This window comes from Bombina bombina, chromosome 3 (assembly GCF_027579735.1).
Source record: "Bombina bombina isolate aBomBom1 chromosome 3, aBomBom1.pri, whole genome shotgun sequence".
Taxonomy (NCBI): Eukaryota; Metazoa; Chordata; class Amphibia; order Anura; family Bombinatoridae; genus Bombina; species Bombina bombina.
Genome location: NC_069501.1, coordinates 651,305,682 through 651,323,607, shown reverse-complemented (window position 1 = coordinate 651,323,607; position 17,926 = coordinate 651,305,682). Strand labels below are relative to the sequence as shown.

The window sequence follows — 17,926 nt, the reverse complement described above, 5'->3', positions numbered from 1 at the left end:
CAGAGAAGCATTTACAACCATTTGTGCCATAATTGCACAAGCTGTTTGTAAATAATTTCAGTGAGAAACCTAAAATTGCGAAAAAAATTACGTTTTTTTTACATTTGATCGCATTTGGCGGTGAAATGGTGGCATTAAATATACCAAAATGGGCCTAGATCAATACTTTGGGTTGTCTACTACACTAAAGCTAAAATTAAAATTAACTCTACAAGCTCCCTACATGCTCCCTAATTAACCCCTTCACTGCTGGGCATAAAACACGTGTGGTGCGCAGTGGCATTTAGCAGCCTTCTAATTACCAAAAATCAATGCCAAAGCCATATAAGTCTGCTATTTCTGAACAAAGGGGATCCCAGAGAAGCACTTACAACCATTTATGCCATAATTGCACAAGTTGTTTGTGAATAATTTCTGTGAGAAACCTAAAGTTTGTGAAAAAAAATTGTGAAAAAGTGAATTTTTTTTTTAATTTGATCGCATTTGGCGGTGAAATGGTGGCATGAAATATACCAAAATGGGCCTAGATCAATACTTTGGGATGTCTTCTAAAAAAAAATATATACATGTCAAGGGATATTTAGGTATTCCTGACAGATATCAGGGTTCCAATGTAACTAGCGCTCATTTTGAAAAAAAGTGGTTTTGAAATAGCAAAGTGCTACTTGTATTTATTTCCCTATAACTTGCAAATAAAGCAAAGAACATGTTAACATTGGGTATTTCTAAACTCAGGACAAATTTTAGAAACTATTTAGCATGGTTGTTTTTTGGTGGTTGTAAATGTGTAACAGATTTTGGGGGTCAAAGTTAGAAAAAGTGTGTTTTTTTCCGTTTTTTCCTCATATTTTATAATATTTTTAATAGTAAATTATAAGATATGATGAAAATAATGGTATCTTTAGAAAGTCCATTTAGTGGCGAGAAAAACTGTATATAATATGTGTGGGTACAGTAAATGAGTAAGAGGAAAATTACAGCTAAACACAAACACAGCAGAAATGTAAAAATAGCCCTGGTCCTTAAGGGAAAGAAATTGAAAAATGGCCTGGTCCTTAAGGGGTTAAACAACTTTCCAATTCAATTTTATTATCAAATCTGCTTTCTTCTCTTGGAATCCTTTGATGAAGAGTAAACCTAGGTAGTCTTATAGGAGCTTAGGAGTGTGGGTGCACATGTCATATTTTATGGCAGCAGTATTTGCAACATTGTAAAATACTGCAGTAAACAATGTTGCAAGATAACTAAATACACATGCACACTCCTGAGCTCATCTGATTACTCTTAAACAAAGGATACCAAGAGAAGTAAGCAAAATCATAATAGAAGTAAATTGGAAAGTTGTTTAAAATTGTATGTTCTATACAGAGTTAATTTAAGTTTAATTTTGACTTTACTGTCAATATTAGCCTTAGAGGGCAGCTTAACTCATCCACCTCCACCCTGCTAAATACCTACCTTAACAAGGCATGTATATGCTCTAACCTGAACCCATAAGTTTTCTTTTATGATTCAGACAGAACATACAATTGTAAACAACTTTCTAATTTACTTCTATTATCAAGTTTACTTCATTCTCTTGCTATCCTTTGTTGAATGAGCAGCAATACACTACTGGGAGCTAGCTTAAAGTATCAGGTGAGCCAATGACAACCAGCATATATGTGCAGCCACCAGTTAACAGCTAGATCTCAGTAGTATATTGTAACTCCTGACCCTACCTAGGTATGTTTCTCAACAAAGGATACCAGGAAAATTAGCAAATTAGAGCATGCCATTTTAAACAACTTTCCAATTTTATTTTCTATCGAAATCATGAAGAATTTTGACTTTACTGTCCCTTAAAAAAATGTTGTCACAAATGATTCAGATAGAGCATGCAATTTTAAGCAACTTTCGAATTTACTCCTATTATCAAATTTTCTCCGTTCTCTTGGTATCTGTATTTGAAAATCAGGAATGTAAGGTTAGGAGCCAACCCATTTTTGGTTCAACGCCTGGGTAGCGCTTGACGATTGGTGGCTAAATGTAGACCATTTTACCTGGAAGGACTGTGACATCTCTCACTGGGAGAAGATTTATCACTTCAGTTGAACACTTGTTGATGACTCTGTTCATGGGGCACTATTGAGGGGGGGGGGGGAAATAGGTCCAGTACTGTTTAGATAAACCCCTATCAACAATGCGAGGACTGAGGCACTTCACCTCCTGCTGCAAACAAAACATAACAGAGTGATAGGGGAGTGATGGTCTTTGCCTCCTTTTGGTGTTAAGGAAATATGTCCAACTGGATGATTTGTGGAAGAAATAATACAATTTCATAAATTATGGTAATATGTGCAAACAGCAACCTGTGCAGTTCATAATGCTACACGTGTTTTTCATTTAATAGTATCATGAGAGCAATAACTCCTCTGTTTAACCTGAATGTGAATGTCACCTGTTACACAATTTATTGAACATTAAATTGCTGTTATGCCTATGCTGGAATATTAGAAAGTGTATGACTTTCATAAAACATATTAATGTCTAAAAATGTTTAGTTTATCCCTCTATCTATAAAATATTTTCACTCTAATCTCTGTATCTTGTTACTCATATCAACAAGATGAATTGAAAACAAAATGTATGCTTACCTGATAAATTCATATCTTTCATGGTGGTGAGAGTCCACAATCCATTACGCATGGGATTCATCTCCTGGCCACTAGGAGGCAGCAAAGATTCCAAAACCTTAATGGTATGCCAAAGCAAGGAGAAGTAACCCAAAAAAGTAGAAAAAGACAAAGTAGGGAAAATAGAAGTGCTAAAAAAAAAATGGAACGGTCGCGAGGAAAATTTAAATGTTAATAAAAACTTGACGTGGCTCGTGGTTTCTTAACACTATGTCTTTTTTTTTTTTTATAAGGTGGTGAGGATCCACAATCCATTACTCATGGGAACTATTACCCAAGCAGTGGAGTCCACATGAATTTGGGTGGGATAAACATTTTTTAAAAGGCAGGCACTTATTTTCCAGACACTGCTGCCTGGAGGACTTTGCTACCAAATGCCAACTCAGAAGAAGCAAATACATCAAAATGGTAGAATGTAGTAAAATAATGTAGGGATAACCATGTTGCTGCTTTGCAAATTTGTGTAGCCAAAGCCTAATTTTTAAATGTCCAAGTGGAAACTGATTCAGTAGAATGGGCTTTAAAGCACTTTGGGGAAGATCTTCCTGCCCCCCCAAGTAATCCTTGATAATCAGAAACTTTAGCCAAGCAGCTAACATAACAGCTTAAGCCTTCTGGTCTTCACGTGGACCAGAGAAATTAACAGATTAGAGGATTGTCTAAAATCCTTTATAGCCTGCAAGTAAAATGTCAAAGCTCTAACTACATCCAAATTGTGAAGAAGTCTTTCTTTAGAATTTTGAGGATTAAGACAAAGAAGGAACAACAATTTCTTTATGTTGTCAAAAGACTCAACATTTGCCAAAAAAAATTATCTAATTTTGTCTTTAAAACCACCTTATTCTGGTGAAAGATAAGGAGGATCACTGGAAAGAGCAGATAATTCAGAAACCCTTATAGCAGATAAAATTGCCAGAATAAATAATACCTTCCAAGATAGAAACTTAATGTCTGGAGAATGCATAGTTTCAAAGTACAAACTCTCAGAACCAAACTTAGATTCCATGGAGAAGAAATTATCTTCTTAACTGGTCCAATACTAACTATAGCTTGAACAAAACTCTGAATATCAGGAAGTTTTGCAATCTTTCTATGGTACAATACAGACAAAACGGAAAACTGACCTCTTACAGGGCTTGAAGATAAACCCTTATATTAGCCCTCTTGTAAAAATTGAAGGGTTCTTCTAGGAACTTTAATAGAATGTCAAATAAAGTAAATTCTTTTCCCACCAGAGAAGAAAAACTTTCCACATTTTATGATATATTTTGCTTCTAAGTTTCTATAGCCTGACTTATGGTTTCTACTCCCTCATGAGAAAAACATGTCTTAAAATCATGCGTTCAATCTCCAAGCCTTCAAGTTGAAAGATTTAAGGTCTTGATGAAATAAAGAACCACAGGGGAGAATGGGACATATAAACCAGATCTGCAAACCATGTTCTGTGTGGCCATGCTGGAGCAATCAAAGTTACTGATGATTGTTCTTGCTTGATTTAAGCTATTATCCGTGGCAGCAGAACAGTTGGAGGAAATATGTAAGATAGATTTAATGACCAGATAGCTGTTAGAGCATCTGCAAACTCCGCCTTAGGATCCCTGGATCTTGCACATTTACTGTCTTCAGATCTGACTCTGGAAGACTGCATTGTTCTAAAATCTGATTTCTGATGTTCCTGATGTAAAGACCATTCCACTGGATGAAGGGCTTGATGACTCAGATAATCAGTGTCCCAATTTTTGACACCTTGGATATGAATTTCAGAAATAATACTAAGATTGGACTCTGCCCAAGATAGAATACAAGAAACTTAGCTAGAGAACTTCAAATTTCCCCCCCCCTAATGACTGATATACGCCACAGCAATGACAATGTCTGACTGAAAACGCAGATGAGTCCCTTCTTTCAGAAGAGCCCTGAAGGTCACAAAGAGTTCTAGAATATTTATTGATAACCTCGCTTCGTGAGGAGACAAACACAAACACCTTGTGCTCTTCTGGACCCCATTCTGCGCCCAAGAGACTTGCGTCTGTCGTGACTATTGTACAAGTTGGACAGACAAAGGAAGCCCCCTGAAGAATGATTGTCTCTCTATCCACCACCAAAGAGAATTCCTTGTTTTGGGATCCAAAAAACAATCCTTTGCACCTTTGGCGAAACATGCAAAGTTTAGGAGATCTCATGTGAAATCAGAAAAATGGGATTGCATCTAATGCCGCAATCATCAGACCCAAAACCTCAATGCATAAGGCTACCGTAGGATTGGAAATAGACTGACGTTTTACACATGTTGTCTGTAACTTTAATCTCCTTTGATCTGTCAAGGAAAGATTTATTGTTATGGAGTCTTTAATGACTACCAGAATAGAGACTCTGGTCTGAGGAGATAGAGAACTTTTTTGCATGCTAATTCTCCAGCCATGATTGCAAAGAAACAACAAATGCCTGCTGGCATGAGATACTGCTAAAGGTAAAGCTGGAGCATGTACCAAAATATTGTGCCCCTAAAATACCCTGAGCTCTCATTACAGCCAAAAGAGCTCACAGTACTTTTGTGAAAATTCTAGGAGCAGTAGCCAGACCAAATGGGAGGGCAACAAACTGAAATGATTTGCCCTGGAAGGCAAATCTTTGAAATTGGTGATGATCTTTGTGGATAGGAATATGAAGGCTTTTGAAAACTTTAGGCAATCTTACCCCCTCCTGCACAGCACAACAAGAAGAGTACAGAATACTGCAGCCACCTCCCAATAGTAGCAATATCCGAGAGGTGGGCTTAGCGCAGCAGTAAAAAACATAATTTATGCTTACCTGATAAATTTATTTCTCTTGTAGTGTATCCAGTCCACGGATCATCCATTACTTATGGAATATATTCTCCTTCCCAACAGGAAGCTGCAAGAGTCCACCCACAGCAAAGCTGCTATATAGCTCCTCCCCTAACTGCCATATTCAGTCATTCGACCGAAAACATGCAGAGAAAGGAAAAACCATAGGGTGCAGTGGTGACTGTAGTTCAAATGAAAAAATTACCTGCCTTAAAGTGACAGGGCGGGCCGTGGACTGGATACACTACAAGAGAAATAAATTTATCAGGTAAGCATAAATTATGTTTTCTCTTGTTAAGTGTATCCAGTCCACGGATCATCCATTACTTATGGAATACCAATACCAAAGCTAACGTACACGGATGATGGGAGGGACAAGGCAGGTACTTAAACGGAAGTTACCACTGCCTGTAAAAAACCCTTTCTCCCAAAAATAGCCTCCGAAGAAGCAAGGTATCAAATTTGTTAAATTTGAAAAGTATGAAGCGCAGACCAAGACTCCGTCTTGTAAATCTGTTCAACAGAAGCCACATTTAAAAAAGGCCCAAGTGAAAACCACAGCTCTAGTAGAATGAGCTGTAATCCCTTCAGGAGGCTGCTGTCCAGCAGTCTCATAAGCTAAATGAATTATGCTTTTTAACCAAAAAGACAGAGAGGCTGCTGAAGTCTTTTGACCTCTCCTCTGTCCAGAATAGACAACAAACAAGGTGAACGTTTGATGAAAACTGTAGTAGCTTGTAAGTAAAACTTTAAAGCACAAACCACGTCCAATATTGTGTAATAGACGTTCCTTCTTTGAGGAAGGATTAGGATACAAGCATGGAACAACTATCTCTTGAGTGATGTACTTGTTAGATACCACCTTAGGAAAAAACCCAGGTTGGTACGCAGGACTACCTTATCCGTACGAAGGACCAGATAAGGAGAATCACATTGTAACACAGATAACTTGGAGACTCTACGAGTCGAGGAATTAGCTACCCAAAAGGAACTTTCCAAGATAAAGATTGATATCTATGGAACAAAAAAGGTTCAAACGGAACTTCTTGAAGAACCTTAAGAATCAGGTTTAAGCTCCATGGCGGAGCAACAGTTTTAAACACAGGCTTGGATCTAACCAAAGCCTGACCAAATGCCTGAACGTCTAGAATACCTGCCAGACGCTTGTGCAAAAAAATAGAGTAAAAATCTGTCCCCTTTTAAGGAATTAGCTGACAACCCTTTTCTCAAAAACATCTTGGAGAAAAGATAATATCCTGGGAATCCAGACTTTACTCCATGAGTAACCCTTGGATTCATAACAATCAGATATTTACACCATATCTATGTTCAATTTTCCTAGAGACAGGCTTTCATGTCTGTATTAAGGTATCAATGACTGACTCGGAGAAGCCATGCTTTGATAACATCAAGCGTTCAGTCTCCAGGCAGTCCATCTCAGATTGATTCTATTTAGATGGTTGAAAGGACCCTGAGGTAGAGGGACCTGTCTCAGAAGCAGAGACCGTGATGGAAAGGATGACATGTCCACCAGATCTGCATACCAGGTCCTGCGTGGCTACGCAGGCGCTGTCAAAAACACCAAAGCCCTCTCCTGCTTGGTCTTGACCTCCGGAGGAAATCCCACTCCCCCGGAAGAAAAGTCTGACGACTTAGAAAATCCACCTCCCAGTTCTCAACACCTGGGATATGGATAGCTGATAGACAAGAGTGAGTCTCTGTCCAGTGAATTATTGTAAGACTTCTAACATCGCTAGGGAACTTCTGTTCCTCCTTGATGGCTGATGTAAGCCACAGTCGTGTATATTGTCCGACTGAGTATGATGTACCTCAGAGTTGCTAACTGATGCCAAGTCTGAAGAGCATGGAATATCACTCCCAGTTCCAGAATATTTATTAGAAGGAGGGTCTCCTCCTAAGTCCACTATCCCTGAGCCTTCAGTGAGTTCCAGACTGCATCCCAACCTAAAAGGCTGGCATCTATTGTAACAATTGTCCCATCTGACCTGCGGAAGGTCATACCCTTGGACAGATGGACCCGACATAGTCACCAGAGAAGAGAATCTCTGGTCTCTTGGTCCAGGTTTAACAGGGGGACAAATCTGTGTAATCCCCGTTCCTCTGACTGAGCATGCATAGTTGCAGCGGTCTGAAATGTAGACGTGCAAACGGTACTATGTCCCTTGCCGCTACCATTAAGCCGATTTCATTCATGTACTGAGCCACCGAAGGGCGCGGATGGGATGAAAAAACACGGCAGAAATTTAGAAACTTTGACAACCTGGACTCCGTCAGGTAAATTTTCATTTCTACAGAATCTATCAGAGTCCCTAGGAGGGAAACCCTTGAGATTGGGGATAGAGAACTCTTTCCTTGTTCACTTTCCACCCATGTGATCTCAGAAATGCCAGTACTACGTCCGTATGAGACTGGGCAATTTGGATGTTTGACGCCTGTATCAGGATGTCGTCTAAATAAGGGGCCACTTCTATGCCCCGCGGTCTAAGGACCGCCAAAGCGACCCCAGAACCTCCATAAAGATTCTTGGGGCTGTAGATATCCCAAAGGAAAGAGCTACAAACTGGTAATGCCTGTCTAGAAAGGCAAACCTGAAAAACGATGGTGATCTTTATGCATCACAATGTGAGGATAAGCATCCTTCAAATCCATTGTAGTCCTCTATTGACTCTCCTGGATCATAGTTAAGATGGTACGAATAGTTTCCATCTTAAATGACGGAATTCTGAGGAATTTGTTTAAGATCTTTAGATCCAAAATAGGTCTGAAGGTTCCCTCTCCTTGGGAACCACAAACAGATTTGAGTAAAAACTCTGTCCCTGTTCCTCTCTTGGAACTGGATGGATCTCGTACACAATGTAAGAATGCCTCCTTCTTTATCTGGTTTGCAGATAATTGTGAAAGGCGAAATCTCCCCTTTTTTTGGGGGGGAATCTTTGAAATCCAGAAGATATCTCTGGGATATAAATTCCAATGCCTAGGGATCCTGGGCATCTCTTGCCCACGCCTGGGCGAAGAATGAAAGTCTGCCCCCTATAGGATCCGTTACCGGATAGGGGTCCGTTCCTTCATGCTGCCTTAGAGGCAGCAGCAGGCTCCTTGGCCTGCTTATCTTTGTTCCAGGTCCGATTGTCTCCAGACCGCCTTGGACTGAGCAAAAATTCCCTCTTGTTTTGCCTTAGAGGAAGAGGATGCCACACCTGCCCTGAAGTTTTTAAAAGGCACGAAAATTAGACCTTTTTTTTTTTTTTTTTGGCCCTTGATTTGGACCTATCCTGAGGAAGGGCATGACCTTTTCCTCCAGTGATATAAGCAATAATCTCCTTCAAACCAGGCCCGAATAGGGTCTGCCCCTTGAAGGGAAGTTAAGTAGCTTATTTATTAAAGTCACGACAGCTGACCATGATATAAGCCATAGCGCTCTGCGCGCCAGTATAGTAAAAAACAGAATTCTTAGCCGTTAGTCTAGTCAAATGAACAAGGCATCAGAAAACAAAGGAATTGGCTAGCATAAGCTTGTCAAATATATTCATCCAATGGAGTCGCTTAACTGTAAAGCCTCATCAAGAGACTCAACCCAGAACGCCACAGCAGCAGTGACAGAAGCAATGTATGCAAGGGGCTGCAGGATAAAACCCTGTTGAATAAACATTTTTTATCCATTGGATCTAAAAAGCACAACTGTCCTCGTCAGAGGTAGTGGCACGCTTAGCTAGAGTAGAAACTCTTCTCTCCACCTTAGGAACTGTCTGCCAGAAGTCCCGTGTGGTGGTAACTATTAGAAAACATTCTTCTAAAAAATAGGATGGGAAGAGAACGGCACACCTGGTCTATCCCATTCCTTATTAAAAATTTTTTAGTAAACCTCTTTAGGTATTGGAAAAACATCAGTACACACCGGCACTGCATATTATTTATCCAGTCTACACAATTTCTCTGGCCCTGCGATTGTACACATTCATTCAGAGCAGCCAAAGCCTCCCTGAGCAACAAGTGGAGGTTCTCAAGCATAAATTTTAAATGTAGAAATATCAGAATCAGGTTAAATCATCTTCCCTGAGTCAAAAAAAAAATCACCCACAGACTAAGCATATTGTGAGGTAGTATCATACATAGTTCTTAAAGCGTCTGTATGCTCTGTATCTACCCCCAGAGCTAACTGCTTTCCTTTAATTTCAGGTAGTCTGACTAATACTGCTGCCAGAATATTATTCACCACCTTTGCCATGTCTTGTAAAATAAACGCTATGGGCGCCCTTGATGTACTTGGCGCCATTTGAGTGTGAGTCCCTGAAGCGGGTGTCGAAGGGTCTGACACGTGGGGAGAGTTAGTCGGCATAACTTTCCCCTCGACAGAATCCCCTGGTAGAAGAAACGCTATGGGTGCCCTTGATGTACTTGGCGCCATTTGAGCGTGAGTCCCTAAAGCGGGAGTCAAAAGGTCTGACACGTGGGGAGAGTTAGTCGGCATAACTACCCCCACGACAGAATCCTCTGGTGATAATGTTTTTAAAGACAAAAAATGATCTTTATTGTTTAACATGAAATCAGTACATCTGGTACACATTCTAAGATGGGGTTCCACCATGGCTTTAAAACATAATGAACACAGAGCTTCCTCTATGTTAGACATGTTAGAACAGACTAATAATGAGACTAGTAAGCTTGGAAAACACTTTAAATCAAGTTAACAAGCAAATATATAAAACGTTACTGTGCCTTTAAGAGAAACAAATTTTGTCAAAATTTGAAAAACAGTGAAAAAAAAGGCAGTAAAACAAACAAAATTTTTACAGTACATGTAATAAGGTAACAGAGCATTGCACCCACTTGCAAATGGATGATTAACCCCTTAATGCAAAAAACAGATCAAAAAAACGACATAGACGTTTTTAAAAACAGACACAACAAACTGCCACAGCCAACAGTGGGAAGCTTCAGTTAACTGTTTCTATGCAAAATATAAGCCAGCCATGTGGAAAAAACTTAGGCCCCAATAAGTTTTATCACCAAACATATGTTAAAAAACGATTAAACATGCCAGCAAACGTTTTAAAACACATTTTTACAAGAGTATGTATCTCTATTAATAAGCCTGATACCAGTCGCTTTTACTGCATTTAAGGCTATACCAACATTACAGTGTTATCACCAATGTACGTTAAAAAACGATTAAACATGCCAGCAAACGTTTTAAAACACATTTTTATAAGAGTATGTATCTCTATTAATAAGCCTGATACCAGTCGCTATCGCTGCATTTAAGGCTTTACTTACATTACTTCGGTATCAGCAGTATTTTCTTAGTCAATTCCATTCCTAGAAAAATATTTTACTGCACATACCTTATCTGCAGGAAAACCTGCACGCCATTCCCCCTCTGAAGTACCTCACTCCTCAGAATGTGTGAGAACAGCAAATGGATCTTAGTTACGTCTGCTAAGATCATAGAAAAACGCAGGCAGATTCTTCTTCCAAATACTGCCTGAGATAAACAGCACACTCCGGTGCCATTTAAAAATAACAAACTTTTGATTGAAGAATAAACTAAGTAGAAAGCACGACAGACTCTCACGACCTCCTATCTATGTTGAGGCTTGCAATAGAATGACTGAATATGGCAGTTAGGGGAGGAGCTATATAGCAGCTTTGCTGTGGGTGGACTCTTGCAGCTTCCTGTTGGGAAGGAGAATATATTCCATAAGTAATGGATGATCCGTGGACTGGATACACTTAACAAGAGAAATATTTATACCGCTGCAAAAGAAACCAGCATAGCCTTAAAAGGCAGTAAAATAATGTAGCACGCTAAACTGATACAAGTACGAGTCTCAGTAAAGTGGTTGAAAAATTAACTGCGTAGTTAAGCTGTCGCAAGCTGTTATGCTTATGAAATAAATAGAGATGGCCCAAGCAATAGTGCAGATAAGATATAGAGAGGATGCAAAAGTTATAAGAAAGAGCGAGGTCAGATAACACCATTGCAACAATGCAATGTAGCACGCTAACCCGATACAAGTGTACGTCTCAGTAAAAGGGTTGAGAAAAATTGACTGCGTAGGTAAGCCGGCACACGCTGGTAAGCTCATGAAATAAATATAAATGGCCCAAGCAATAGCACAGATAATATATAGAGAAAACGCTTAAGTTATTAGAAGGACGAGGTCCGATAAAGCCATTGCAACAAAAATGTAATGTTTTAAAAGTTTTAAAATAAAAAAACCCATCAAGGCCAAAAATTTGTGTATACTGTTCCTCAATTCTTCAAGCACATATAGATAAACAACAGTTAGTCTAATGTGACAATGTCTGTTATAGGTTAAGTCTCTTGGGTATGATGTAAAATGTTCCTGCTAATGTGACTTACCAAACAAGTACCCACTCCACTGTGCTTACCAGCCGCAGAAAAACCTGCTTTCAGTAGCTAGCCCATCCAGTGCTGAGCACATTACAGCAGAGGATTTCAATAAAGAGTATATTGACGACCCAATAGGAGGAGGCTAAGTGACCAGTCCCTGCGAAACCTGTAGCAGCCTTGTGACTAACTTCTTACTAGAAGTAACTGCATCACTGCCTCATACTTAAATCTCCCCTCTGACTCTCAGCAGCAGCTCTATGAGGGGGGAAATGGGCCTCAAATCAGTCAAAGGACCCCTCTCTTGAGCACTTTAATTCTCCACCTTCATCCTGAGATGCAAAAATAAGACTGGGATACCAGTGAGGTGGGAGAGATTAAATGCTTTTCAAAGTATTGAGAGAATCTTTGCCGTCTCCTAGTGGCCAGGGGTTGAATCCCATGTGAAATGGATTGTGGACTTTCACCACCTTATGAATTAATTTTTTAAAACATTTCTATAATATTATGATTCATGTTAAGTTTTGAAAAAAAAAAATGAATGTCATAACATTCCAATGAAATCATAATTAGTAAAATTATTGGACTGTAAAATGCAAGAGAACTATACATTAAAGAATAGACAGAAACAAGCTATTTTAAATCCTGTATTTTAATCAGTAATACAATTATGATTAGATAGATTAGTAAGTGGGAATAGAATATACAACATCCAAGCAGCTTTTAATTATGGTAAATAAAATTCATGATTTACAGAACAAAACACAATTTTTACATTCCTGAAATTCCCATTTAATGTGTGACTATATCCGAAAGTAAAATGACATAACACAGCAATATTTTATAACGTAGACAACAGAAGTTTTTAATTCATTAATAATTTCAGTTCTCAAAATACAGGATTGGTTATACATATAAAAAAAAACCCAATATGTTTTAAAGTAGCCATCTAACATATTTATCCTCTGTGCACTCATATAAAACACATCTGAGCTCCTCATTCAGTAACAACTGTTAAAGGAATTGTTAAGTATTGGTATTTTTTGTTTAGACATTGATGCAGAATTCTCCAATAAACTAACCTTGAAAACAAACTGTAAATAAGGTATAACTTAGAGACGATACATTCAAAATGAAATTGCCATGGTTAAGTGAGAGGCAGAGCATGTCATTTTAAGATTTGTTTCCCATTTACCTCTATTATCAAATTGACTTCATTCTCTTAGTATCACTTGATGAAAAGCATATCTAGGTAGGGCTCTGGAGCAGCAGTACACTACTGGGAGCTATCTGGTGATTGGTAGCTGCACATATATGTCTCTTGTCCTTGACTCACCAGATGTGTTCAGCTGAAACTCAGTAGTGCATTGCTGCTCTGAAGCCGACTGTGTTTAATCCTTCTGCAGGGGTTAAATCAGTTATATGCAAGCAATAGTTCAATAAAAATGTTCTTACATGTTACAGCATTATCTTCTGTATGTTTATGTCACTTTAATAGATCATTTTAAAAGGTATTTTCCAGATTTTTAAGTGAAAGAGTGTAGCTTTGTTTATACATAAAGTCTTTATATATATATAGTTGAGAAATGAATGCATATCCTATTTACATATGTTTCAGAACACAGAAAGTTTGCTTTTTAGTCATAATGATCGATGCTGCAGGTCCGACCAGCAACAAAAAGACATTTTACATTGAAGATATGAGCTGAATAATCAAACACATCAGTGCAAGTGTGGTTTTTCAGTAAAGGACTTTTAAGATTTGCTTTTTTTACCATGTTTATTTGATAGATTCTTTATTTCAGTTTGCTTTTGTTATGCACTTCCTTCACCTTCCCTCAGATGTTATCAAAAAGCAACACCGGGTAGAAAACTCACTTGTTTATGATCCTGAACCGGAAATGTGGAACCAGTTTGTTCTCTAAGGTTTGAATAAAAGATTCTTAAAATAAAAAATAGCAACTTTTATTTATAACTTGGATATCTTTAAACAAAAAGTTTAAGAAAGAAGCAAATGAGACAAAACTTGTAGATTACAAATAAAATTACCCTTAATTGCAGACATACTGGTGTAATTTTTCTTAGAGCACCTGTGTTTAATAATAGCAAATAATAGCAGACTGCAGTAAAAGGGACACTCAATCAAAATTAAACTTTCATTAATCAGATAGAGCATGCCATTTTAAACAACTTTCCAATTTACTTCAATTAACAAAATGTGCACAGTCTTTTTATATTTAAACTTTTTGAGTCACCAGCTCCTACTGAGCATGTGCAAGAATAAGTGTGTATGCATTTGTGAATGGCTGATAGCTGTCACATGGTACGTGTATGCATTTGTGATTGGCTGATGGCTGTCACATGGTACAGGGGGAGTGGAAAAAGACATAACTTTTAAAATTGTCAGAAAAAAAAATCTACTAATACTTTGAAGTTCCGACTAAGTGCTATTGTATTGTCTTGTTATTTTGCATTTGTTGATTATGCAAATCTACTGTGTTGACTGGTCCTTTAATATTTGCTCCAAAACAAAAACATCATATCCAGCAATCTAAATTTGGTTGTTTGGATGTAGTTGCTTTGATTATGCTTCAGCGTAGGTACTTACTACTAAAATATCCACATATCTATCCTAATAATATATCCAATCAAAAATATTTATAACCCACTAGCACCTACCTAAGAAAAAGAATATGTTTTTGGAAGCTGGATGGGCGTATAGGAGTCCTCTGTTGAAAATACTTGATAACCCAAGTGGATTGCTTTGAAACAATTGTCTGACGTACAAAGCAAACTCTTATGAAAGCGAATAAGTAGCAATCTGGGTTTACAGAAGTAAATTGTCATAAAATATATCAACTATCTAAAATATTTTAAACCTGTATTTCAAACACTCAACCAACACAATTTGTGGAATGCTCTTGTTTTCGGAGAATTGTCTCTCTGCTCTGTCCATCCTTCACCTATTTATGTCCTGATTCACCTGATGAAAGCTGAGATTGTCTAACCCTGCCAAGACCTACTCCTGGATTGGCTAGCTATGCCCAACACTGACTACCCCCCATGCCACTCAGCTCTGCCTATCTGACACTTCATTACCTCCATGTCCCAGATATTTTTTTTTTCATTTTCTTTCATGATTCAGATAGAGCATGCAATTTAATTAACTTTCCAATTTAATTCCATGAATTCTATTGATATCCTTTGTTGAAAAGCATATCTAAATAGGCTCAGTACTTGCACATATATGCCTTGTGGGATTACCTCAGCTATGTGCATTGCTATTTCTTCAACAAAGGCTAGCTAAAGAATGAAACAAATTAGATAATAGAAGTAAATTGGAAAGTTGTTTAAAATTGTATTCTCTATCTGAATCATGCAAGAAAAATTTTGGGTTTCATGTCCCTTTAACATTTTGCGAGGTATAGAATTTTATTAATGAGACATTTAACCAAAGCAAAACACACCAATCTAGTTCACAATATAAGCTATTTGACTAGTCTTAATTGTGCCTCATAATGCAGAACAGTTTAGATATGGGACTTCTGACCTGCAGTTTTCCCCATTTCCTCTGCATGTCCCAATTCCTGACAACTTGAAACCGTTATCACAGATCAGTGCACTTCTGCTGCTCAATGTGAGCTTTGCTCCAGACATTGCTAAGCCCCCCTGTCCTGAAAGAGCACTCACAAAAAGTCATTTTTTATAGAAGTTTAGTGTTTACAACTGCAGATCTTGAAATACAGTATTTTCTAAAAACTCTTCTAGTGCAAAAAACTAATAAACTTAGAAAATTGAAAGCTGCTAAACTTAGAAAATTGCAAGCTATTTTTAAACATACATAAACATATATATATATATTTCAATAAAAAGAACAGATGTGTTTAAATGACTGCTATAACAAATAACCCTTCAAATAAAACTAAAATACATAAATCACCCAAATCGGCTCTGGTGCAAAATGCAAGGTGTTAACACTCTTTGCATTTAGTAACAATGTTGTATTGTGTTGCATACTTTCAGCAACAGAGAGGTTAAACAGTAAATTTGGTGCCTGTATGGAAGCAGAAGACTCTGCTTAAATAGACAGGGCTCATAGCTATGTGCTTACAAACCCTAAGCAAAAGCAAAAAAGAAAAAGTAGGAAGAATAATTGTGTGACCACAAACTCCCACTCAGTGCTTTTTGCATGCTTGAGGGAAGGGCTGATCTTGATATGTTCTGTCTAGACAACCTCATACCAGTCGGTCAGATCCAATGCGATTTAACTGGCTGGATTCCTTCATTGTTGACAGTTAGAAATATTGTGTGAAAAGTAAAGTGGCAATCTAATATAGTGGCTGTTATAGAGTTTTACACCAGAATTCTTTGTAACACTCAGAAGTAACAAGTACTAACATATAAGTGTGATGATCAAAGGCAACTTTTAATTTAATTATAGTCGCTTCTTGATGAGCTTTTCCAGCTTGCGTATCCGGGATGACTCTTGCTCTGGGGTTGGAGCCTGTAAGGATAGTGAGCTATTGTTCTCAGCACCTGATGGAGGTGTTGGGAGTCTCTGTCGAAACAGCTCCAACATAGCACTTTGTTCACTTCTTTTCAGCCCCTGAAGAGAAAACAAATGAGATGGAGAAAACGCAGGTATTTTGTATTGAGCACGTAAGAATGGTTTGCTACACAGGTTGGTCATAAAGTCGCTTTGGTAAACCTAGAACGTGGGGAGGCATCCTATAGGATTTATCAATTCAATATACCTACTTATAATGTGTGTGGTCAGTGAGGTACTAGATATGTGCCCCGGGCTCAGCAGGGTGTAAAACTTGCTCAGGAATCACTTTAAACCACAAACTGCATGCAGTGTACGATATGAAGAGACAATAAACTGACATAAAATCATACTGGCTGTTTAAAGGGAACTGAAACTAAAACGTACAGGAAAGCATTTCTATTTATTTCTATAATACACGTACCTACCCCCATGCACACACATTCAGATACGTCTGTCTAAGCAGAATATACTGTGTCAATGATGACTCTGAGCTAGCACAGTGTTTGGTGCATGGGGTGTATGTACAGATGCTCTGTGTGTAGTAAGAAAAAATGAAAGGAAACAACAAAAACGTCTAATTGAAATTCTATTGAAAATTGAAATGTGCATTTCCATTTTGAGTTTTATGCCCCTAGCCTACACTATAGTATACCCAGCTAAAGCTTAGAGTAAATCTGAACTATGTAAATTGTATTGTTAAAGTCATTAAACACTTTGAGATTGCATTATAACATGTTTAAAGGGACACTGAACCCAATTTTTTTCTTTCGTGATTCAGATACAGCATGCAATTTTAAGCAACTTTCTAATTTACTCCTATTATCAATTTTTCTTTGTTTTCTTGCTATCTTTATTTGAAAAAGAAGGCATCTAAGCTATTTTTTGGTTCAGACCCTGGACAGCACTTGTTTAAATTAATCCACCAATCAGCAAGAACAACCCAGGTTGTTCACCAAAAATAATAGGAGTAAATTAGAAAGTTGCTTAAAATTGCATACTCTATCTGAATCACGAAACAAAAAATTTGGGTTCAGTGTCCCTTTAATTATGTGTAGAAACAAAAACTTTCATATACTTTATTTTGTTGCCTTTTCCTGTCAAATAACTCAGCAAAATTGTTGGTTTTCTCAACTCCATAAAGTTTTCCCTCGTCTATTTCGTCTGCCGAGGACAACTAGGGACTACTATAAAACAGTCAATAAAGAGAGTGTGCAAAAATGGCTGTGAAGAAATCCTGTTAGTCTATAAAAGAGGGTGTGCAAACAAAGATGTTTTTACTTGTTTCTAATTGTCCTCAGCAGAAGAGATAGGTAAGGAAAACCTGTTCCAAAATGGTGACGCTTATTTTTTAGAAACTTTACACTTATATCTTCAATATTTAAACAGCTAATATCATCTACCTACTTCTCTCAGACTAATCTGTGCTTTGAATACTGTACATCATTATATTTAGCATTTATTTAATGACCCTTTAATAACAAGGGAGAGAACATTTTATAAA

At 37.8% G+C, this 17,926-nt stretch overlaps 1 protein-coding gene across 1 annotated transcript in view; it reads right to left on the bottom strand.

The window, feature by feature from the left end:
• Nucleotides 1–12,510: 12,510 nt before the first annotated feature.
• Nucleotides 12,511–17,926, bottom strand: part of VPS53 (VPS53 subunit of GARP complex) — an 833,787-nt gene continuing 828,371 nt past the window's right edge. The window contains exon 22 of the mRNA XM_053707376.1: nucleotides 12,511–16,482. Coding sequence (XP_053563351.1) covers nucleotides 16,312–16,482 — 171 coding nt within the window. The 3' untranslated portion in view covers nucleotides 12,511–16,311. The remainder of the gene's footprint in view (nucleotides 16,483–17,926) is intronic.